Source organism: Hyaena hyaena, unplaced genomic scaffold (genome assembly GCF_003009895.1).
Source record: "Hyaena hyaena isolate Hyena2069 unplaced genomic scaffold, ASM300989v1 scaffold_210, whole genome shotgun sequence".
Classification (NCBI taxonomy): Eukaryota; Metazoa; Chordata; class Mammalia; order Carnivora; family Hyaenidae; genus Hyaena; species Hyaena hyaena.
Window position 1 is genome coordinate 1,122,433 of NW_024080841.1, and position 22,187 is coordinate 1,144,619.

Consider the following 22,187-nt stretch of genomic DNA (forward strand, 5'->3'; position numbering starts at 1 on the left):
GAAAGAGACAACAACAAAGAACTACTTAAAAACGAGAATGCTACACAACTATGTATATGTAAACATGGTGAAGCTATGGCTAGAATATATTTCCAAGGTTATGGTCCTTATATTAGAATTGAAAATATAGGTGTCCTGTTCCTAGCATGAGAAAAAGAGCTGGTGGTCTTCAACTTTACAAAAGAGTAAAGAGGCACCTGGGTGGCTCAGTCAGTTAAGCATCCAACTCTTGGTTTCAGCTCAGGTTATGACCTCACGGTTTCGTGAGTTTGAGCCTCATGTGGGGCTCTGCACTGGCAGAAAGGAGCATACTTAGGATGTGCTCACTGCCCCTCCCCCACTCATGCTGTCTCTCTCTCTCTCTCTTTCAAAATAAATAAACTTTAAAAAAATGAAAAGGTACTTATGCAAAAAAGAGAGCCACCTTTATTTATTAATAAATAAATCTGAGTAACAGTTCTGACTTCAGAAAGGAGTCTATTTGAAATTTTACAAATAGATTAAAAAGGGAAAGGGCATTATAGACACAGGTGTGGCATTTTCCATAAGTAACTTCCAACACTTCAGCCTTGATTTCAAAGAACAGTAAAATTGCTTTCAAACACCAAAAGGTCTTAGAGCAAGTAAAATTATGAGTTTAACCTCACTAATTAGTAGGTAAAACATTTAATCCAGATTTCAATATTTTTACCTACTGCTAATTACAAATCATGAAATACTCAAACCCCACAATCATAATGTAATGCAAACATGACAGAATCATTAAGATTATAAAAGCACTATAGGTTTTCCAGGCATTCCACTCATCTCAGAAAAATATAAGAAGCCTTGAAATTAGAAGTTGTTTAATAGACAAATTACAAAAATAATTTCTTCATATCTTATTCTTCAACCAAAGTAAGGAAAAGTAGCATTTGCTGACCAGCCATTTCATGCCAGGCACTTATACACCTTGCCCTATTTAATCCTAACAAGCCTGAAGTAGAGTCATCATCATCCCTTTACAAGTGAGGAAACCAAGTCTTAGTGGAGTTAACTTACTGGCCTTTGGTTAAAACAATTTTTCTCGACCTCAGCACCACTGACATTTGAGGCCTGATAATTCTTTGTCAGGAGTGGAGGGGAAGGGACTATCTTGTATATGGTAGGATGTTTACCGCATCCCTAAGCTCTACCCACTGGATGCCAGTAGTACCCTCCTAATTGTAATCAAAATATGTCTAGACATTGCCAAATGTCCCTGGAGGGCAAAATCACCCCCGGTTGAGAACCACTGAGTTAAAGTAAAGAAGCCAGCATGTTCATCCCATGGACAATGGCCACATGCCAAATTCTATTCAAGATGAATTAGAGACAACTGAAGGTCTTTGTCCCCCAAAAGCTCACTTTGAGCCCTGGTCTTCTAGCCCAACTGGTTTCCAGTACTCTGTCTGGCCTGTCCCCAACTCAGCTAACTCCTCCAACTAGCCAGTGGCACCTCCACTCACCCAATTAGCTTGGCTTAACAGCCTGTACTCATGTGACTCAACCTTCCCATAACTTCCTGTATCTAGTTACTACTCAAGTTCTGCTGGGTTTTCCTAGGAGTAAAATGTCTCTTTCATCCATCCTTACTCTCCATTTCCATCTTTCTAATATGGACACAAGCCCAGCTCCCCTCTATTTTTCTACCCAACAGAACAATCAGAAGGAACCAATCTCTCTTGGTCCCTCAAACGAATGAAGGATATACATCGAGATCATAACTGAATTACCTCTAGGGTAGGGGGCTGGCAGACCTCAAAGAGTAGTTGACAAAGACCACGCCCTCTTTTTCTGGAGTGGGAACAGAAACTGGAATTTCCCATATGATCACAGACATTTTCACAGTCAGAAGTTAACTCTCAGTGGGGCGCCTGGGTGGCTTAATCGGTTAAGCGTCCGACTTTCGCTTAGGTCATGATCTCGCGGTTCGTGGGTTCAAGCCCCGCATCGGGCTCTGTGCTGACTGCCAGCTCAGAGCCTGGAGCCTGTTTCAGAGTCTGTGACTCCGACTCTCTCTGACCCTCCCCTGCTCATGCTGTCTCTCTCTCACTCCAAAAAATAAATAAAACATTAAAAAAAATTTTTTTAAAAAGTTAACTCTCAGTAAACAGCAACCCTGACAAGCATTAAGAAAAGAACATAGAGATTAGTTCGCATGCCATTAAAAAGTGGCTTGTGTGCTATTTCTGGCACTTGTGCCATGAATGGCTTTTGCCTGCTCTTAGGGAATGTACAATTGGCATTCAACAAAGAGGAGAGACGAGAGAGAGAGTTTGATCCAACTAGCCTTTCCGGCTCTCCCAATATATAAACCCTGATGAAGGTAGGTAAAACAAACATTCCACTATGAGAAGTCTAGAGGTCAAACAAAATCTGGTGAAATACCTGCAAAGACACATAAAGATATATTCACAACATATGTGTATATACAGCACCAAGAGGCTATTTACACTGCAACTGATTTAAGATGAGAGGAAATCCAAGACCTGTTCTAAAGTTTATCTCTCCTGTAAGCAGGGAATAGAATTTCATTGTACTAATGATTGTTAGGAAATGCTTTATGCTTTTTAACTTTAAGATCCCACAATCAAGATAACTTTAAATCCAGTATCTGAAATTCACAACCTAACCAAAAGTTTAAATTTATACTTCACGGTTTTAAAAAACAATATTCAAGAAAATTATAATGTCTGACATCTTGAATATTTCTGCTTTCATTATTATTTCTGAGTTTTCCTATAAAGTGGCAAATATATTTAGTGTCAAGATCCTACTGCAATTCCAACTTTGTCAGACTGTTCACTTTAAGTAAATAAGTGAAAATAATTTCTACAAGGATGTTTCAAAGTCTCAGAGTTTTCAGAAAGGATAAAGACATGTCATGCATGTCCTCTTGGGGGACACAAGTTTAAGACAGCTACTTCGGAGCCTGGAGCCTGTTTCGGATTCTGTCTCCCTCTCTCTGAAACTCCCCTGCTCGTGCTGTCTCTCTCTCAGAAATAAATTTAAAAAAACACACACACATTAAAAAAAAAAAAACATTAAAATAAATCAAGTATTTAGGATTCAACTGTCAGAAAGCTACTTCTTGCAAATAATCTCTGCATCATTCTACCTCTGGGTTAAATTACTACATTTTATAAGATGCTGTTATAAACAATCTCTTTCAGCTTAAACTCTTCTAGAAATACCAAAAATATTACTTTACTGACAAAAGTGCAAACAAAATTATGTTATCCACACCTAAAGGTATAAAATATTTTTATAACCTGGCTTCCTATTTATAGTTAAAAGAAGGCAATTAAGGTGGTTTCTCATCTGTTTTACTGGCAGTTCCTCCAACTATCCTTATCCTAACATACAATCTTTTCTTAAGGCATTCTTAGATGATTAACAATTTGACCAAAAAACTATTTTTAAAGTAACAAGTAAATAAACATACTATCATTTTCAAATGCTATCAAAAGAGATCAAAGGAATTTATTCTAGGCCTACCAGTCCTGCCTGTAGCTATAAACATATCCTTAAATCCTGAATATTATTTATTACATTTCTATCCACTAGTCAAAGAAATATTTAAGGCTATATTAGTTTCATGTACACTAAAATTATATTTTTTATGAAAAAGACCAAATTTATTCCAAAGAAAAAAATCCATTAGTGGTAAGAAGAAACTATCTGCAAAATTCTCCAGCTAGAAATCCCTTTTCTTTTTTAAAAAAATTTTTTAATGTTTTTATTTATTTCTGAGAGAGAGAGAGATTGAGCATGAGCAGAGGAGGGTCAGAGAGAGAGGGAGACAGAATCTGAAAAAGTCTCCAGGCTCTGAGCTAGCTGTCAGCACAGAGCCTGATGCGGGTCTCGAACCCACAAACCACTAGATCACGATCTGAGCCAAAGTCGGACGCTTAACTGACTGAGCCACTCAGGCGCCCCTAGAAATACCTTTTCTAATAAGCCATTCATTGAAACACAAATAATTAATTTTTTAAAAATCAGGAAAAGAGCCATTTATCTATACCATCTCAGATTCCTAGGTGTTATCTGTTTAAATTCAAAACAAACATACAAAGAGGAGTTTCAAACAAGTAAAAGGAGTTCCATAAATGGATGTCTAGGACTAATCCCTGAAACTCCAGGAAATTAACACTTCAAGTACCTCGAGTGACTGGCAGGAAATACTCAGGAAGCATCTTGGAGACTAAGGCTCAAAACTGGTTAGGCTTTGCTGATATAATTTAAGTGAGACATAGGATCAAGGTCCAGAAGAATTGACACTGAAGTGCCAAAGAAAATTAGCACCACTGTCGGAAGGAACCACAAGGATGAAGTCATTCTCCCCAACAACCATTGTAGACATTACACACTACCTATGAATTTTCATGCCAATGCCCCTGGAAGCCACTATCAATTCTTCTCCTTAAGTTCCTAGAGATGTAATTTATCTACATACCAACTAGAGGAGTCAATCATTCATGCATGCTAACCATGTGTCAACCATGATTCTAGGCACTGCACATACCAGGCTTCATTTATTCCTCACCCCAAACCTCTAAGATGGCACTATCCCATTCGCAGATAGGAAAACTCAGAAGCATAGAAACTCATCAGATTTTTTTTTTTTTAGAAGAGGAAAATGTTACCAATCAGGATTCAAATCCAACCTGTCTCCTTCCACACTGGCCCCTGGTTTCTTGCTGGAGCCCCAACTTTCTCTATAGAATTAAAGCGATATAACACTAAAGAAAATTCTCTACTTAACTCACCCATTCCCTAACTAATAGCAGCAACTTCTTACAGGGCCACTATTCTTCCTCTCAACATTCAACTCTCATAAGAACATTATGCCAGATGGCATACTAGTGTACAAACACTGGGTTAGGCTATTTATAACGATCATTTATTGAGCACTTTCTATCAGCTAGATATTGTTCTAAATGCTTGTAACAATCTCCTATGGTAGGTTCTTATCACTTATTTTATACATGAAGAAACTGAAGTACAAAAAGCTTTAATAATTTGCACAAGGCCAAATTATGCTAAGTGGGGATTTGGCATTCAAATCAGGTTGCCAGGCTCCACAGTACATGCTCTTAAATACCTTATTCTCTCCAAGGGGAAGCTTCTGATTTCATCCTCTCAACTATGGAAGCTAACTGTTATCAATCCTAATATATAGATGAGGAAACAGAGGCTAAGGAAGGTGAAATACAGTTGACCGTTGAACCCAGGTTTGAACTGCATGGGTCTACTTGTGTAGACTTTATACAGTACAGTAATGTAAATGTATTTTCTCTCTCATTATTAACATTTTCTTTTCTCTAGCTCCGTTTCTCGTAAGAACACAGTACATACTGTGTTAATCAACTTTATTATCAATATGACTTCCAGGCAACAATAAGCTATGAGTAGTTAAGTTCTGGGGGAGTCAAAAGTTATGGTACATTTTTAACCGGGGGAGATGGCGCTCTTAAACGACAAATTGTTCAAGGGCCAACTGTAATCTGCTTAAGGTCACACAACTTTTAGCAGTTAAGGCATGATTTGAATCCACTTTTTTTTTCACACTCCCAAATGTTACCACGCCATGTCAAAGGAAGAAACTAACTATAAAAAAGGAAAACAATGATATTCTATGTATTTCAAAAGAGTCCACTGAAAACTCTAGGTTTATACAGTGTCTCCTTAAAGATGTTTAACTATGAAAAAAGAAAAAATGTTATGATAATGAGAAATTGACAAAAATGGCCTCTTGATCATTATGAAGCAAAAAACCCTTTAAGTTTTTAAGAATTGTATAATCTTTTACTATGAAGCCACATAAAACACTCAGACACAAGCATGCACCATGTTCGCATCTCACAACCACTCCCTCTCACGTCAACAGACGATATAAGAGTCATCTTTATTAGTCATGCTCCTTCTCCCTAAGAGATGAAGAAACAAAAGCAACATTTAAGAATACCCCTACTTTAGGCTACTCTCAAATTTGTTAACATTCTGAAAGCAGAAGTTCAAGCTGTAGATGTTATTTAAAATACAACTACCAAGAAACAGATACATGAATGCATTTAATATTCTTTGTCTCTTGTGAAGAAAGGATGTGCCTTTCTGAAACCTGTCAAGCAAAAAAACAAAGAGAAAGCCTCAGAAGAGTGATTTGTCCATACCACCGCATAAAAACATTCGTGCTTTCAAATGCTGTTTCTAAAGACCCGATTAGATAGTGTAACTCCTCTGCAGTTAGGTACTTCGGTATTTCAGAAAATGTCTTCCACCAATTATCCACCCAGAGTAAAACTAAGCAGTATAATCGTGACTCTCTTATCTCCCACATATCCCAGGGGTCTCAGGCAGCTGAACAGACTATGCGTATAAGAAATATCTATTCTAAAATTACCAGTCCTACTTAGGACAATCAAGCTTACATTCTCAAAAACAGAAAAACAAGTGAGAAAGCCACCAGTAAGCTCCACTGCAGCTCCTTTGTACCAGATACAGATTTTAAAAACCAAAGGATACAAGAGGACAAACTGTAATCTGTAAATATCTTTTATAGCATCTTGCAGACCAGGGGGGAGGAAAAAAAGATGATCACACACAAGTCAGTCCAGAGAATAAGCGTGGTTGTTTCAGAAGGAAAAAATAATATCCAGAGCTGTTCAATGCTTTTGAAAAATAACCAGTGCGTGTCATGAAAAGCATTAAATATTTTAATGAGGTCAAAGGAATCAAATAACATGTGAATGATAATTTAGTGGTCCACAGTGGACAAATTCTACTGTCAACCTCCTTCCCAAATGATGCTCTGAAATAGGGAAAAACTTTAAGAAAGGAAACCACCTCATCGCATTCCATTAAATTCAAAGTTATTTTTTGTGAGCTGAAAAATAAGTCTGCTCACAAAAAAAAAAAAACTGATTTCGTTCTTAGAAGCGAATCCAGTCACAGACCTTCATCAAGTCTTGATATGCAAATAGAGATGCAGTCCATCCCTTCCCTCTCCATTTCCACTTCCTTCCAGTGAGTCCTTTCAAATAGCTATTTAAAACAAGCACAGATGCTATCTGAAATGAAAACTTCCCTTCCATTCCCGAAGCTAAAGACGGTAGCTTTCTCAGGAAAGCGGAATAAAGCTCAGTCAGCCCACAGTACCTCGAATCCCGAAATGCCCTGTTCGAAAATAAAAGCGCGTATCCTAAGAAAGCAATTTCTTGTATACTTCACAAAGGAAAAATAAAATAAGATCAGGAAAACAAAAAGGTGGAAAAAGGCAACTAAAAGCAAACCACCACACCCTCAACTCCGCGTTGCAATCCGTCTGCCAGGGGCCTTTACCTTCATTTTCCATCGAAACTGCACTTGGGTTGATGGCTACAAAGTCTTTAGTGTCAGCCGCGGCCACACTGGGAATAGAGAGGAGAGGAGGACAAGGAAGAGAAGCCCCCGGAATCCCAGGCTGTCACCCCCTCTCCCGGCCACACGTCCCACGGCTGCTCCCACCACCCCTAGCAGCAGCATCTGCAAGAGAAACCAGGAGAAGCGGCGCTGACGACAGAGAGGGCGAGGAGGGAGACCCCCGCCCCGCCACCACCTCAGGCGCCCCCAGATCGCGCGCCCACCCCCTCGGCCACCCGCAACGCTCCCGGCTCACGCCGGCGGGGCGGCACCCTAGAGACACCCCCCCACACAAGCTGGGGTATCCCCAGATGCCCCTTCCCTCAGAACCTGGAAGTTTCTGGAAATGGGGAGCAATAGGTAATACTGGTGCCCTCCCAAAGCCCCAGACTCCCTTCCTCCGGGCTGCGGGAACTCACCCGCGGGGCTCGCGGGAGCGCCCCGCGCGCGTGGGGCAAAGAGGAGTGGCTCGCCGAGCGGCGGCGCCAGGTGGGAGCCCGCTCCCGGCGTGAGGAAGGAGCGAACGGGAGGGCGGTCGGGGAGGGGAAAGAAGAGGAGGTGAGGGGACCGGTCACGGTCGGCCCGGCCGGCTCCGCGCGGCCGCGCTGGTCTGCTCCCGCCTCCGCCTCCTGCGCTCGGCCCCTCCCCGCCGCCCCCCGCCCCAGCACACCCCGCACTCCTGGGCCCGCCGCGGACCAAGCTTTGTCGCTACTACTTCCGCTGCGAGAGGAGGGCGCGCACGCGCACTGGCACGCACGGGCGCAGACGGCGGAAATGAAGCGAAGCCCGAGCGGTCCGCCCCGAAAGGGCTCTGGTTGGGCGCGGAGCTGTCGGGTAGGAGGGCGTGCGGGGCCAGTGGCCCGCCCCGGCCCTACCTGCCCTGTGGAGGTTCCTCGCTGACCCCAGGGAACGGTGCCCTCCCGTTTCTACGCACCCACTGGGCGCGAGGGTCGGAGACCCGCCCGCTCCCCAGCCCCGGCCACGCATTCTCAAGAGGCAGCCGCGGGGTCGGGCCAAGCGGGCAGGCATGGTAATGCTCCCAGTCCCGGAGGTATTTGAGCGCCCTCAACAAAGGCGACTTGAGAAGCCCCTCCCGTCGGGGTGGCCGTCACAATCTCGGCAGGCGACGCGAGGACCTCCGAGAGAAGGAGCGAACGCAGAGAAACTCTGATGTTCTCACTGACACTTCCCACCCACACTTCCAGACCCCTGTAACGGCTTCTTTGCTCTGACTGCCGGAGCAGGTCATCGCCGGGCGACTTCCCGAAGTTCTATCCCGATAAGGGGTCTGCTTCAGTGCCTGTATGTAATGAGAGGGGAAGGATTATCCTCAGAGTTCAAGGGAGGACTCAGCCTTTTAATTTATTTCAAGTGTGTGGAACCCGAAACTGAGCGTCCAGAGATAGAAGCCGAAGAACGGGAATTACCTTCGGCCACTGGCTGTTTTTGTTTTGTTTTGTTTTGTTTTCCAGCATCTAATCCAGATCCCCCAATAAGTGATTTTTGTGGTTGGCTGATGTTATTAAACCTTGGTAAGCCGGGCACAAGAGACTAAACCGAAGCCCTCTCGCACCCAAATCCACTAGAGGGCAGGGCTACACCTGCTGAGTTCTTCCGCATCCTCCACAAAGAGCTGTCTAGAGACCGCAGAAGAAAAGTCCTCCCTTGTGTGCTAGAGGTGTTTCTCTCCATCAACACGTATTCTCATTTAAAAAAAAAACAAAAAAAAACTTGCCCCTTATCTCAGGTCCTGTGGCACTTCCCAATATTTTCTCAGACAACATGTTCAACGTCAAAGTTAACGAATGGACCAGGTTGCCTGTCTTCCCTGTTTAATCCCAAGTAAGTGGATCTAGTCTATGATCAAAAGTCCTGGACAGCTTTCTAGATTTATTTTCAATTAAGAAACATTGAGATTTTATTCAAAGAAGCCACTTTTAAATTCCAAATCAAACCATAAAAATAAGGATGAACTAGTATCTAGGCTCAGAGTTACTATCTATGAGACACTTTTGGCTTACATGCTTAGTGAATTTTGTCTACCCAGTGGTGTTCTAAGCCTCATTTGTACAAAAATGAATGTGCTATATCTTGCTCAGTGTTGTAATCAATTTGTCATGAGTATTAGTTACTATACTTATTGGACTTTGACACCACAGCGTACTACTACAAACATTAGCATGCAAAGTAGAAACTCTAAAAGTAGACATTATTTGATACTAACATATGATCTTACAAAGAGGGCAATTTCACAGTACAGAATTTGATATTGGATTGCATTAATTAGACCAGACATTTTATCTAAGGTAACTTCAGAATTATCTGTTGTGTACTTCCAATACCCCGGCATTAATACTAAATTCATAATTAACTACCCCAAGGATGTATCACTCCATGCCTTATACCTAAGGTAGCTTACGCCGGAGTTTTACTTTTTGGTTGCCTAAATTGTGAAAGCCATTGTTCCCATTGCTAAGGCAAAAAAGAAACTGGATAAAACCGGCTTTGTCCAGAAGAAGTGTTATATACTGCATTCTTAATCCACCTTTAGTCATCTCACAAATTCCGGGGCTTGGGAGCAAGAAGCCTTAAAGGATAGCTGGTTCCCCCACTCAGGAGATCCTTCAGCCTCAACACCGCATCTTCACAGAGTGATCTTCTGTTCTGTGTCTAAACACCTCTTCCACCAAGCTAGCCAACATCAGTAGCTTCCTATGTATATGAAAGACAGCATTTATTAACACTATTCAAGCCAGAGCAGCAGGGAATGCTTAAGCCAGGAGCTTCAGAAATCCTCTTCCTTTTCCCAGCATTTATTCTTCTGACCAACTAACCTGCCGTGAGACTTTTATATAGCAATCTCTACCTCCTCATCTTGGGAAAAGGGGACTAAACTATATGTACACTGCATTACATACATATGTGTGTATATATACACACACATATATGTGTGCATACACATTCACCCAAACATATACCTACATATAATGATATTTCAGATACAGATGTAGGCATAATAACTATCCTTCTTTCCCTCAAAAGATTGTTGTGAGGATCTGATAAAGTGAAAGCAGGTTGTAAATTATAGGCAACTATAAAAATATAAGATCATTATACAGAGAAATAAGCAAAAGCATTGACTATTAGCTAGAATGAGATTAATGGCAATGAAATGTATTATGTTCAAGTTCCCTCATTTCTTCTTTATGAATCAGTGCTCTAAAAATCTACTCATTCTGTTCTGAATATTTAACCTACAAAATTAATTAAATATATCTGATGTAAAAAGTGTTCACAGATGAGCAGTAAAGGAGAATTTGTCAGGCATCTCTGCTTGGGGGAAATATGACAAATAGGGAAGATTGAGGAGGAACATTCATGGTGTTCTAATTTTATTTATACTGTGCCTTATTACACAAAGGATGTGAGTATCTTGTTTTTAGTATGAAATTTGATAACTGTCATTTTTATAAACCTGGATGTAAAAGGAATATGCGGCCCTCTAGGATTTAAAAATTAACTTGGAAAAAGGTCGTTTCAAAATCCTTCCTCAATGTTTTATTTAAAGGCTATTTTAACCTTGTTTTAAGTACCAAAGGTTAATAGTTAAGGAATTTTATCTAGGGACTAGAAAAGAAGTTGCCATTTTTTTAAGATAGGTATTTTAAAAGCATATAAAGACACAGCACTTTATTTTTATAAGCTAACCCACTCATATGGAACAGCACAAGTATTTTTCTTCCAATGGGAAAAGGACATACTAAGGGTCAAGTTTGGGGAAATACAGCCTTACTGTGAGAAGTGTCATATGGAATAAGTGTCTAACAACCACCTGCCAGAATCGCTATACATCTGCTTGGTCCTGTGTCTTAGCAGTGCTGGGAGAGTAAGAATTAGAAGCAAAAATAAAAATCAGATGGGCTCAAAAATGAGCTACCTGTGTTTTGGCTTTATTAGCACAGAGATAGGCAAGTACTTCACAAATATTTTATTTACCCACAAAATTGCATAGCTTCTATACTTGTTAGCATGAAATCCTTGCTGAAACTGAGCAGAAGAAACTAGAGAATGAAAATTTAAAGTGTACTTTTTTAATTTTTAAAGTTTACATGTGACTCTATTACCCCATCCAACAAGTTATGAGCCTGTGATGGTATTTGGGATCTTTGATATGTACTACCAATCTTCTGGACTGGAGGGAGGAGTAGGTGGGGGCACAGATAAAGATAGAAAGGGAAGGAAAAAAGAACAAAGTGAGTATGAGTCCCATATCTAGAAGGTGACTCTGGACTTTCCACACAAAACAGACACATGATATTCCGTATTACATACACCCCAGAATTTAAAAGATACTGTCTAATTTCCAAACCAGCATAATTCATCTCTGTCCCAAAAACCATTTTGTCTGTAGTAAATACCATAATAAAGACCTATTGAATAAATGGGTAATCTGGAAAATGGCATCATAAATACATATTTGTTGTTGAATGAATAAACATAATTCCACCTTTTTTTAAAACAACATAATCCCATCTTTGGTTTTGCTACGTGCTACCTACGATCAAACTAAAACATGAGCTTCTACTTTCCTGTGAAGCAAAGAAGAATTAAGGGATTTTCCAAGGTTTAAAATTGAACTTAAATCTTCAAACCACAAAGACGTTAACTAGGACAACTTGGTCTGAACAAGAAGAAGTCCTATTCATTGTAAGGAGTATTAAAAACTGAGCAGTGCTGAGATGAAATTTCACACCCAGATTTTGAACCCACATGACCGTTTGAAACTAAAAGAGATAACCATGTTGAGATGGCCCCTTCATACACAAAGGAAATGTCAGCTGAGCTTGTGCTTTGGGTTTTGATGGCATGTATATCAATGCCTGACAAAGGCAAAGTATTATAATATCCTGCACAGTCTTCAGTTATTACCTTAGGATCAAAAAATCAACTCTTTTAATTCTTGGTCAAGACAGCTTAGAGACTAGGTATAAGCAACAGGCCTTAGAATAGCCAACAACATTAAATTGCCACTGGCCAGCATCTAAAGTTTTGCAGGTGGGTTGATTGTCATCAATTAATTGAAACCATCAAACAGATTCTATATTATATCTGTTGGCCCCTTGCTGTGTTTGCAGTCATAGCCTAGGACTCCTCCCTCCATGGATATGCTTCCTCAATTTCTCATCAAAAACATTTTCAGTCTCTGTGTTCTGTGTTGCACACTGAGGTCTGAGAGAGCTTTGGGAAAGATTGAATTTCCTCAGACTGCCAAAATGGTACATTTTGCACTTAAAAGTTTTCTAACCCAACATTTTCCAGAAGTCAAATATTTTTTGCAAAGCTCGCATCTTTGCCTGAACTTGTCCCAAGTCCTTCCAGGCCCCCTGCAGAAATCATCTCTCTCCACTGTGCTTCCTATTGTGAGAACAAATGAGAAAAAAGGCACCAAAAAATGCCATTATGGTAATAAATTAGAGAGGGTGATCAGTGCAGAGATTGCCTAAGGTTTTATGAGGATTCTGAAGTTTATCCATGGATAGTCATGCTAACAGACCATATTCCTATTGAGCATACAACACAAAATAGGGAGGCCACACCAAAGGGACAGTTTATGAAATAGCTTACAGAGAAAGGAGAACTGCAACTTGGCAAGATGGTTTGCAAGACTAATGATAAAGAAGAATTACAAACTGGCAGGAAGGAGTTTTTGCAACACAAATTGTTAAATCTTCAGGTTAGAAAATTCATCATTACAAATAACAATCAGATGGAAAATTAGATTAGCAGGGCTGTCTGGATGGCTCAATTGGTTAAGCATCCGACTCTTGGTTTCCAGCTCACATAATGATCTCCCAGTTTGTGGGTTTGAGCCTCATGTCAGGCTCTACGCGCTGGCAGTGCAAAGCCTACTTGGGATTCTCTCTCTCCCCCTCTCTCTGCCCCTCCCCCACTCACTTGCTCGCTCTTTCAAAAGCAAATAACACTTAAAAAATGTATTGAGGGGCGCCTGGGTGGCTTAGTCGGTTAAGCGTCCGACTTTCGCTTAGGTCATGATCTCGCGGTTCGTGGGTTCGAGCCCCGCGTCGGGCTCTGTGCTGACTGCCAGCTCAGAGCCTGGAGCCTGTTTCAGTCTGTGACTCCCTCTCTCTCTGACCCTCCCCTGCTCACGCTGTCTCTCTCTCCTAGAAATAAATAAAACATTAAAAAAAATTTTTAAAAAAATGTATTGAAAAAAATGTATTGATTAGCAGTATTTCATACACCTTCAGGCAACTTTGCTTCCTTGGTTATAAAAGGCAATGTTCACGTAACCTATTTCAGAAGATATTAACTTAATCTTGCCAAACATTCTATATTTGGGAAATTAAGAAAATGCAGATTCTGGAAAGAAAGGAGGAAAAAGCTTTCTACAGGACAAGAACAAATATGCTGAAGTACAAACGTGGGCCTTGAACTGGCTCAACCAGTCCCTGGTTCAAACACTTGATTGAAAAACTATTTTCCAAGAAACTGCTACCTCAACCAGAGGAATATTGATATTCTAAGTGAGCAGCGACCCTCTGTAGAATATTGAACAGGAAGCTGACAAACTAGAAATGGCATCAGGCCCTATGAGGAGAGCAAAAGGAACTCTCTGTTATATTCCAAATGATAAAGTACATCTTGTAATGAATGTTACCAGTGATCCTCAAGCAACTATTCCCTTCCAGGATCATTAGTCTAAATTAGCGTTTCTCAGTGTGTGGCCCCCACCAGCAGCAGCAGCAGCAGCAGCACTTGAGAACCCGTTAGCAATGCAGATTCTCAGATCCCACTCAGACCTACTGAGTCAGAAATTCTGGGTGGTTGGCTATAGCAATCTGTGTTTTAACAAGCCCTCCCCATAATTCTGAATGCTTTGAAGGGTTGCAGCCACCTATTACCACCCATCCTTCCCCTCTTCCTCAGAAAAGCCAACATCACAGATGACAAAGCAGTGATCAGAGGAAGCCAAGTCCTTTAATACATAATTATGCTAACAAACCAACCAATCCTGCAGCCTGTCCTACGACAGGACTTCCTTTAATATGAGATAATAAATTATATTTTCTGTTACTTGCAGCTAGAAGCATCATAATTGATAAGAGTTCTAAATGGGAAAAAAATAGTTTACTTTAGATAAACAGGTTAATGTATTGGTTGATGGTTTGGCTGCACCTATACAAATTAAAAGAATTCAAAGTACTGTGACATATGAAGGGAGAGAGAGCATGAGCAGGAGAGGGGCAGAGAGAGAGAGAGAGACACACACACACAATAGAATCCGAAGGAGGATCCAGGCTCTGAGCTTTCAGAACAGAGCCCAAGGCAGGGCTCAAACCCACAAACTGTGAGATCATGACCTGAGCCCAAGTCGGATGCTCAACTGAATGAGCCACATAGGTGCCCCTCTGTTTTTTAAATTAACTGATTTCCATATTAGCATTAAAGTAAAAAATTGGCTATTAATTTCAGAAACTCCTTTGACAGAATTTAATTATTACTAACCAGGAGTATTTTAAATTATGTAACTACACATTACTCTTGAAAACTAGTTAGATTTTAGAATTTTTAGGAGTGCCTGGGTGGCTCAGTCAGTTAAGCCTCAGACTCTTGATTTCGGTTCAGGTTATCATCTCACCATTTGGGATGCTCTCGCTCTCGCTCTCGCTCTCGCTCTGTTTCTCCCCCACTGTGCTCTCTCTCACACTCTCTCTCTCTCTCAAAGTAAATAATTTTTTTAAAAAAGTACTTTCATTTTCTTATATAGTTATGTACCCTAACATCAGGCTTTTTCTTGTTTAACTTTTTTTCTTGTTTAATTATTCAGCTAATGACTACTTAGTGATAGATTCTACTGTGAAATTGCTAAAATAAAATTAAGTTTACACCTTTACAGATATGCCAGTCATTTTTTTCCAAACAAACTTGACAAAAATATTTATTTTTGCACACCAACTTGTTTTTATTTTCTGGCTTAAAGCAGTTAAAAAGCTATAACATTAAGAAAAATATTTTTAATATATTCTTCCCTAGTTTAAATGATTAAACCTGAAAAAGTGTTTGGATAGGTAAAGATCATGTACTTGATTAAAGAATTTGTATTCCTTTTAGGGAAATGAGAATTAATTTTCAGTGAACAGCCAACAAAACTACACATTTGTTTAGGGCTTTTCAGTTGGCCTAACACTTCCATGTACATAATTAAATTTAATCCTCACAACCCTGTGAGGCAAGCAGACCTAGATCTTGTTAATTGCTTTTTATAGCTGACAAGGCTTCGACTCACACAGGTGAAGGAAGCTCTTTGCACAAGAATTTCTCACTATTGAATGTCAAAGTCGGGAGTCAAATATCCATCTTGGCTTCAATTTCCTTAATGCTACCTCAGTGACCCATTAGAGAACGTATAAGAAGCTGCCCTGTTTATTGAATTACCTTTTACAATTTATCATTTTGTTTTCTTAAATTCTTGCATCTTTCAACTCAATGGGGCACCCTGCAACCCTGATGGCCATTAATTCCTGAACCTAGGGTATCTGCCCCATAGCTCATTTGGTGACATTCAAGAATGCATTAATTAATAAGGATTTGATTTTACAATATCATTGGTCATTGTCTACATCCACTCACTTGTTCTTATTTAACCTTCGGACACTGGGGAAATCATGCTCCAAGCAGAAGCTATTCTAGAATCCCTTGGGTTTATCTTCTCAGAGTTTAAATTACTGCTAAAATGGAAGTATAATCCTAAGAGTAAATAATTACAGACAGGCATTTTAGAGAGATTATTCAATAGGTAATTGAAACATGCTCATTAACATTCTTTATTGAAAAATTAACATAATACATATAAGACACATGTCCTAAGGATCTAAAAGCCACAGAACAGTATAGGAATACTTATTTTATCTTTCTGAGTGGTAAACTTTTCTTTCTTCTGAGCTTATATTTACATATTTACCAGACTATGGGGAAAGAAAAATTGAGAGATTTTGTTTTTAATTTTAAAACTTCATAATGGCATTAGATAGTATGGAGGATATACAACCAATTTATATCCCATAATTTAAATCAACAATTAAAATTCTTATTTGCCACATCATTTTAATGAGTAAACAGCAACAAAAGAAGGAATTAAAAAGATAAACAGATGTTAGATTATTGTTATGATGAGGGACAGAAGCAGGAAAATGCTCAGCCCAGAAGGCTGACCTACAGCCTGCATAGTTCTGATAAGGATCAAATACGTACTGGTTGTTGCATTCTTAAAGGGTCTCATGACTGCTTATACATCTCAACAATAGTTAATATCGAGCTGAATGATAAGCCCCAGAGAAATTTTGTGAAAGCAGTTCCACAAGTAGAAATTCAGAGAAAACGTTTATGACCTCCACCTTGAGCACTAGGCATATAACCACCAGCTTCGTACAGCAAAGGTGCAGCTCTTTCCACCCATGGGTCTTGTCTCTGTGCTACTTAAATAAACTTATTAAGTTGCACTGTGTCTCCAGAATTCTTTCTTGACTGTATGGCTCAGGGATCCTGCAACACTTGTAGCAAGACACTGTTTAATGACTTCTTGCATTATGGAAAATTATATAATGTTACTAGGCATGGGGCATCTGTGGTTGAAAATGGTCAGTTAAGAATCTATGCAGCTTTTTGGGGTACCTGGGTGGCACAGTCATTTAACCATGTGACTCGATCTTGGCTCAGGTCTTGATCCTGCAGTTCGTAAGTTAGAGCCTCACAGTGGGTTCTGCACTGATGGCGTGGAGCCTGCTTGGGATTCTGTCTCTCCTTCTCTCTGCCCCTCCCCATCTTCTCCATGCTCCCTCTCTCCCTCTCTCTCTCTCTCAAAATAATTTTTTTTTCAAAATAATTTTTTTAAGAATCTATGAAGTTTTAAATCATCATCACTATCCCCTAGGCTTTGACAATGACTCTCTATCTTCCAAATAGTATACATGCTTGAGAAGGTGCAACCCCTGTCAACTTTGGTTTTGAAAATATGCATCACCAAATAGTCTACGTTGATGGTTCTCAAACTGTGGTCCCTAACACCTGGGAACTTTTTATAAGTTTAAATTCAGTGGCCCTACGTCAGACTACTGAATTAGCAACTCTGGGGGGTAGAGCTCCACATACTATAATTTAACTAGTCCTTCATATGATACCAATGCTAAAATTTGAGCAGTGACTTACAGGAAACTTAAAACTTTTATCTAAAAATATTTTGATCATGCCAATAGTCCTCAATTCTAAAAAAATAGCCTCAGAGTATGTATCAGTATATCAGTATCTTAAACCTCCTCCAGAATTTCTAAAAGAATGGATTAAATTCTTAAGAGAATTTTAACTCTTAAAATTATAAGGCTTTGAATTTCTTTGAGTAGTTACCTGTTGGCCTAAAACAAGTTATTCTAAATGACAAGGGGAAAGGGCATTAAGACCATAAAGAGATCATATTTTTCTTCTCTTAAATAACCCTGAGCATCATATCATCATAGCCACAGTTTGGTATGGAGGGAAACAAAAATTAGAGGGGCAATGCATGGGTAATGGAGCTATAGTTGTGTTCCCAACCATAAGTCAGTCCTTGTTTTCTTATTTCAGGTCAGAATCTTTGGAACAATACTTCTTTGACAAGGTTATCAAGTTTTAGCAGCCCAGTTAGATGAAAGAAGTGGGGGAAAGCTTCATAAGTGGAAAATGCCATTCTATTGAAATACTTTATTCCTTAGAGAAATAGTTTGATCCTTAAAAAAAAGTTGTATAACATTTCACAGACTATAAATTTTTCTTCTAAAGTACATTATACAGAAATTATATGTTGGGGACAGAGCAAAACAATTGTCTTAAAGACTAATAAAATAGGACTTTACATGATTCAATCAGTATAAACAATTTGATTATAAACTATGCACTCATGTATACGACCAAAATTGTACTGTGATAAGCTTTATTTACTTTGATATGTACTTACAGGCCATAGTCTAGTTGAGTGGTAAATATTATAATAGGGTTAATGGTATAGGACACAATTATAAGGACCGCCAATGTTTAAGGACAGTTATTTGTAGAATGAAGGAAGAAGACTAAGCTGAGTCAGGAGCTTCTACCAAGAGGAAGATATACATGAGAAAACTGGGCATTTGAATACATTACCAAGGAGCAAAATTCAGCAAAAGAAATCTAACATAAAGGTGATTTTATCCAGAGACAAATTACAGTTAACTATATTATAATTGCAAATAACAGATGAGTTTGCAATAGCTTGATTACATCTTAATGAATTCTTAAAGACTTTCTTTAGTGCTATAATCTTTCTACTGTGTAGTCTTTAACAGCAATAAGATGCTTTTTCTCTGTGTGTGTTAACTGGCCTGCTTGGAAGGATAGTAAATGGTGTGTTTAATACTAATTACACCAATATGGGGGTTTTGAGGTCTGTTGTATTTGCAAATTATTCCATAATAACAAATATTAATGGGGGGGGAATCTTTGAGTGTTAGCAGTATCAGAACATCTCCATCTTCATAGTGCTCCTTCCTATAGAGCAAAATACACTGAAAGAACATCCTCTGTCTTATTCGATCGAGGTGGGAGCTGCTCAGAATAGGACCATATAGAACGTTACATTTAAAGCCACCCTATGGCAGGAACTCTTGAGCATCATATATGGCATAAATATCATTTTTCGTGTTATACTTTTCCTGCAGAGCTAATTTTCTTGGAAACCAAGGACACTTAAATTTCAGAGCCCTTCACTTACCGAGCCCCCTTTAAAGGCCCTACTAATGTTTTGATGGTCTTACAGTTTGGTGAAAGTTGCAAAGGATATTTTTACTGCAGTTGATTATACAGTTACTCTTTTTGCCGAGTTTTCCTCCATCACAATTCTCCTATTAAGTAGTGTTGCAGAGCCCAAGGGCAAAAAGTTGAGATGGAGATATGTTTAAATTTCACTTGGATTTGGATTTCATTTATACAGATGTGGTGTGTGCTCATATCTGTGTACAGTTATTACTGGCTGTCCTGGTAGACAAAGGACATCCAAGAATATTTCTTCTTCCTGCTATTCTAAATCACAAGGCCTGAAATCTTTATATAAATGTATCCACTGGTGCCCAGCACCTGAAGTATGTGGGTGTAGAAAGAGATCCAGACACTAGTCTATGGACCTTTTTCATACTCTAATAAAAAGCAAATATAAATTAAATATGTTAAAGGAATGTCAGGATTATTTGTTTTTATCTCTTTGGAGACTATTAGAAAATCATTGTCATGTGAACTGGTGATTAAAGAACCTGTAAGCCCAAAAATGTACGAACAAAACATCTTAGGATGCATTAGTTAATTAGTTAAAACACATATTTTTCCAGATTTTGTGATCTCAAATTTGTCACCAAAATTTGCAATTTGTTGTTATTTCTTATTCTATTCTAATAGTCACTATATCTCTGATTTAACAGTTACAATTTTGTATTCTTTTTCTTAAGAGAAGTTCCCCCAAATTGAGTAACTTTGAAATCTCTGTTAAAAAAAGGGACAGCAGGCCCAAAATGGAGTCATTTATGCTAAGTCTCATGACACCAAACTGAGACCTAGTACATAATTTAATTACAGTTTTAGCATCTCCCAGGAATGGAATCTTAAATTAGTCAATCTGGAATTACCTGGTTAACCCTGGTGAGGTAATCTGCCAGATAGACCCCTGCCGTCCCTTGAAGGAAGATGACCTTGCCACAACCAATCTGCTTGTCTCCTAGTACAACTTCTTTACCCTTTTCCCTTCTTTCTGTAGAAGTCTTTCATTTTATACAACTTCTCAGATCTAGTTGGGGTGCTGTCCAATTCACAAATTGTTAACTAAAGCCAATAGGGTCTTTAAAATTCACTCAGTTGAATTTTGTTTTTTAACAGATTTGTTGGCAGCAAGGGATCCAAAGGAAATTTCTGGTGGATTCTGGGACAGGAAACACAGGCGCTGGTATCCATGAACCCTTTGAACTGTCTTTCTCACCATTTCTGAGGACTGTGAATAAATGCCTCTTAGTTCCGAGCTCTGCTGTCTTTGTATTGAGCTCAGGATCTAATGAGCTTTCTAAGTCCAGGCCAATGGGTCAGTTTAGACAGACTGAAGACTCTAAAAGAATGACAGTGCTCAGCCCTTGGTTCAGTCCACAATTCTCAGTCTAGGACTTAGGTCAGCTTGAGCTGGCAGAAGGTTCTACCTGGAACCCAAATCATTAGCCCTTGTTTTGTCCATAGTTCCTCATTTAATTGGAATCCTAGTCCCCAGATCCTATTTGTCGGGGTGGGCTGGTTCAGTCCTTTCCCCAGTCCCCCAGTTTCATGTTGAGAATTGCCGGTGGTACACATAAGGTCTTTTATTGGTCAGTCTGCAGTAACATCTCTTTGGTTACTTCTGGTGTATTATTTTGCACATGCTTGTTCCTATTGTTTTGTGTAGGTAGAGGCCATTGCTAATGAGAATCTCACAAGGCAAAAGCCACAAAGTTGTTCCACATGAGTCAAGCACTTTAAAATTTCTGTGCAATAAGGTACGCTGTAAAACACCACACATTCTTCAACCTGGCATCACAGCCCTTTTAGGTATAAATTTGGTTCCCAAAGACCCAAGGTGTAGCTAAAGAAATAGGATCCTTAAGTTCCAAAGAACTGAGTGTGCCACTTTTTAGCACACCTGCTTATTTTATGTCTAAGAACTATGGTCCCAGAAACTGCAGATATCTACAAAAATGGGGAAATCTTAGAAAATCTTACTAAATCAAACAGCATTGGATACCTATTGTCATTGGCATGAAGAAGGCTTCAAAAGTCTCCAAATTTTCAAAGTATCTTCATTGAAAGATTTGTTGCAAAAGGCTAATATGAAATTAAAGATTAAGAGGCACTCAAAACAAAAGATTATAAGACTGACTTAACTCCTACCACTCTCCTCTATCCTGTACTTGAGTACTCTTTCTAGTAATCTTGTATCTGAATTATCTTTCCACTCTGAAGAGACTATAAGACTGCTAACAAAAGTCTGACAAGGTAGTCAGATGACATTTACAGATGTCCCCGTATCTACCTTGGAAGGAGGACTCCTATAATGGACCCTTATAGAGTTGACAGGATTCTGAGGGATTTTCTGGAAACTGCCATGTTATTTCTCTAAACAGCCAAGGGAAACTAAAATTAAAATTCATGGAAAACTTTACCACATTATGATAAATACTGGAGCCTAAATGTGGCATCCTGGCAAAGTCGGCAGAAGCCAGAAAAGGGTGAGAATTCTTACCAGAGTCAGCTCTCCCAAACCTCTATATATAATGCCTGGTGGAAGGAGGAGAATAAAATTTCATGCTGACCCTTCCTCTCCAAATCCAGACTCATTGGTATGAATCTCTTTTCTCCCAGCCACCGCCATTACCTTCCTATTTGTTTTGTTTTATGTCCTAATAACTTGGCTTGGTAACTGCAGGTTGAGAACCCCAAAATATAGCCAGACAGAAATGTGGGTTGTACCCCACTTACGGTTGGATATGGCTGGACAGAAATGTGAGTTAAACTCCATTTACATCTGGGATCCTACCAAACTGCTGCCAGCTCTCAGAGAAATTACCTTATTCTTTCTTTCTCTTGGCTGTCTTTGGGAGTGGCTCTGGATCTTGGGAGGATAATATCTTTTGTCCCCTCTTTGGGGATGCCTCTTGCATCCAAGGAGCTGTTCA

The 22,187-nt window shown here is 39.5% G+C and overlaps 1 protein-coding gene across 5 annotated transcripts in view; it reads right to left on the minus strand.

Annotated features, from left to right (window-relative positions):
* Positions 1-22,187, minus strand: part of ATP2C1 (ATPase secretory pathway Ca2+ transporting 1) — a 167,165-nt gene that overhangs the window by 127,865 nt on the left and 17,113 nt on the right. The window contains exons 1-2 of one of the 5 annotated variants that reach the window (XM_039242189.1): positions 7,842-7,931; positions 7,363-7,545 (exon numbers count right to left, since the gene is read on the minus strand). The exons of 2 other annotated variants lie outside the window; for them this stretch is intronic. In XM_039242189.1, the coding sequence (XP_039098120.1) occupies positions 7,363-7,368 (6 nt within the window). In that variant the 5' untranslated portion in view covers positions 7,369-7,545; positions 7,842-7,931. Of the gene's footprint in view, positions 1-7,362; positions 7,546-7,841; positions 8,135-22,187 lie in introns of those variants that run through there. 2 more of the 5 variants (XM_039242190.1, XM_039242191.1) reach the window with 2 other exon arrangements.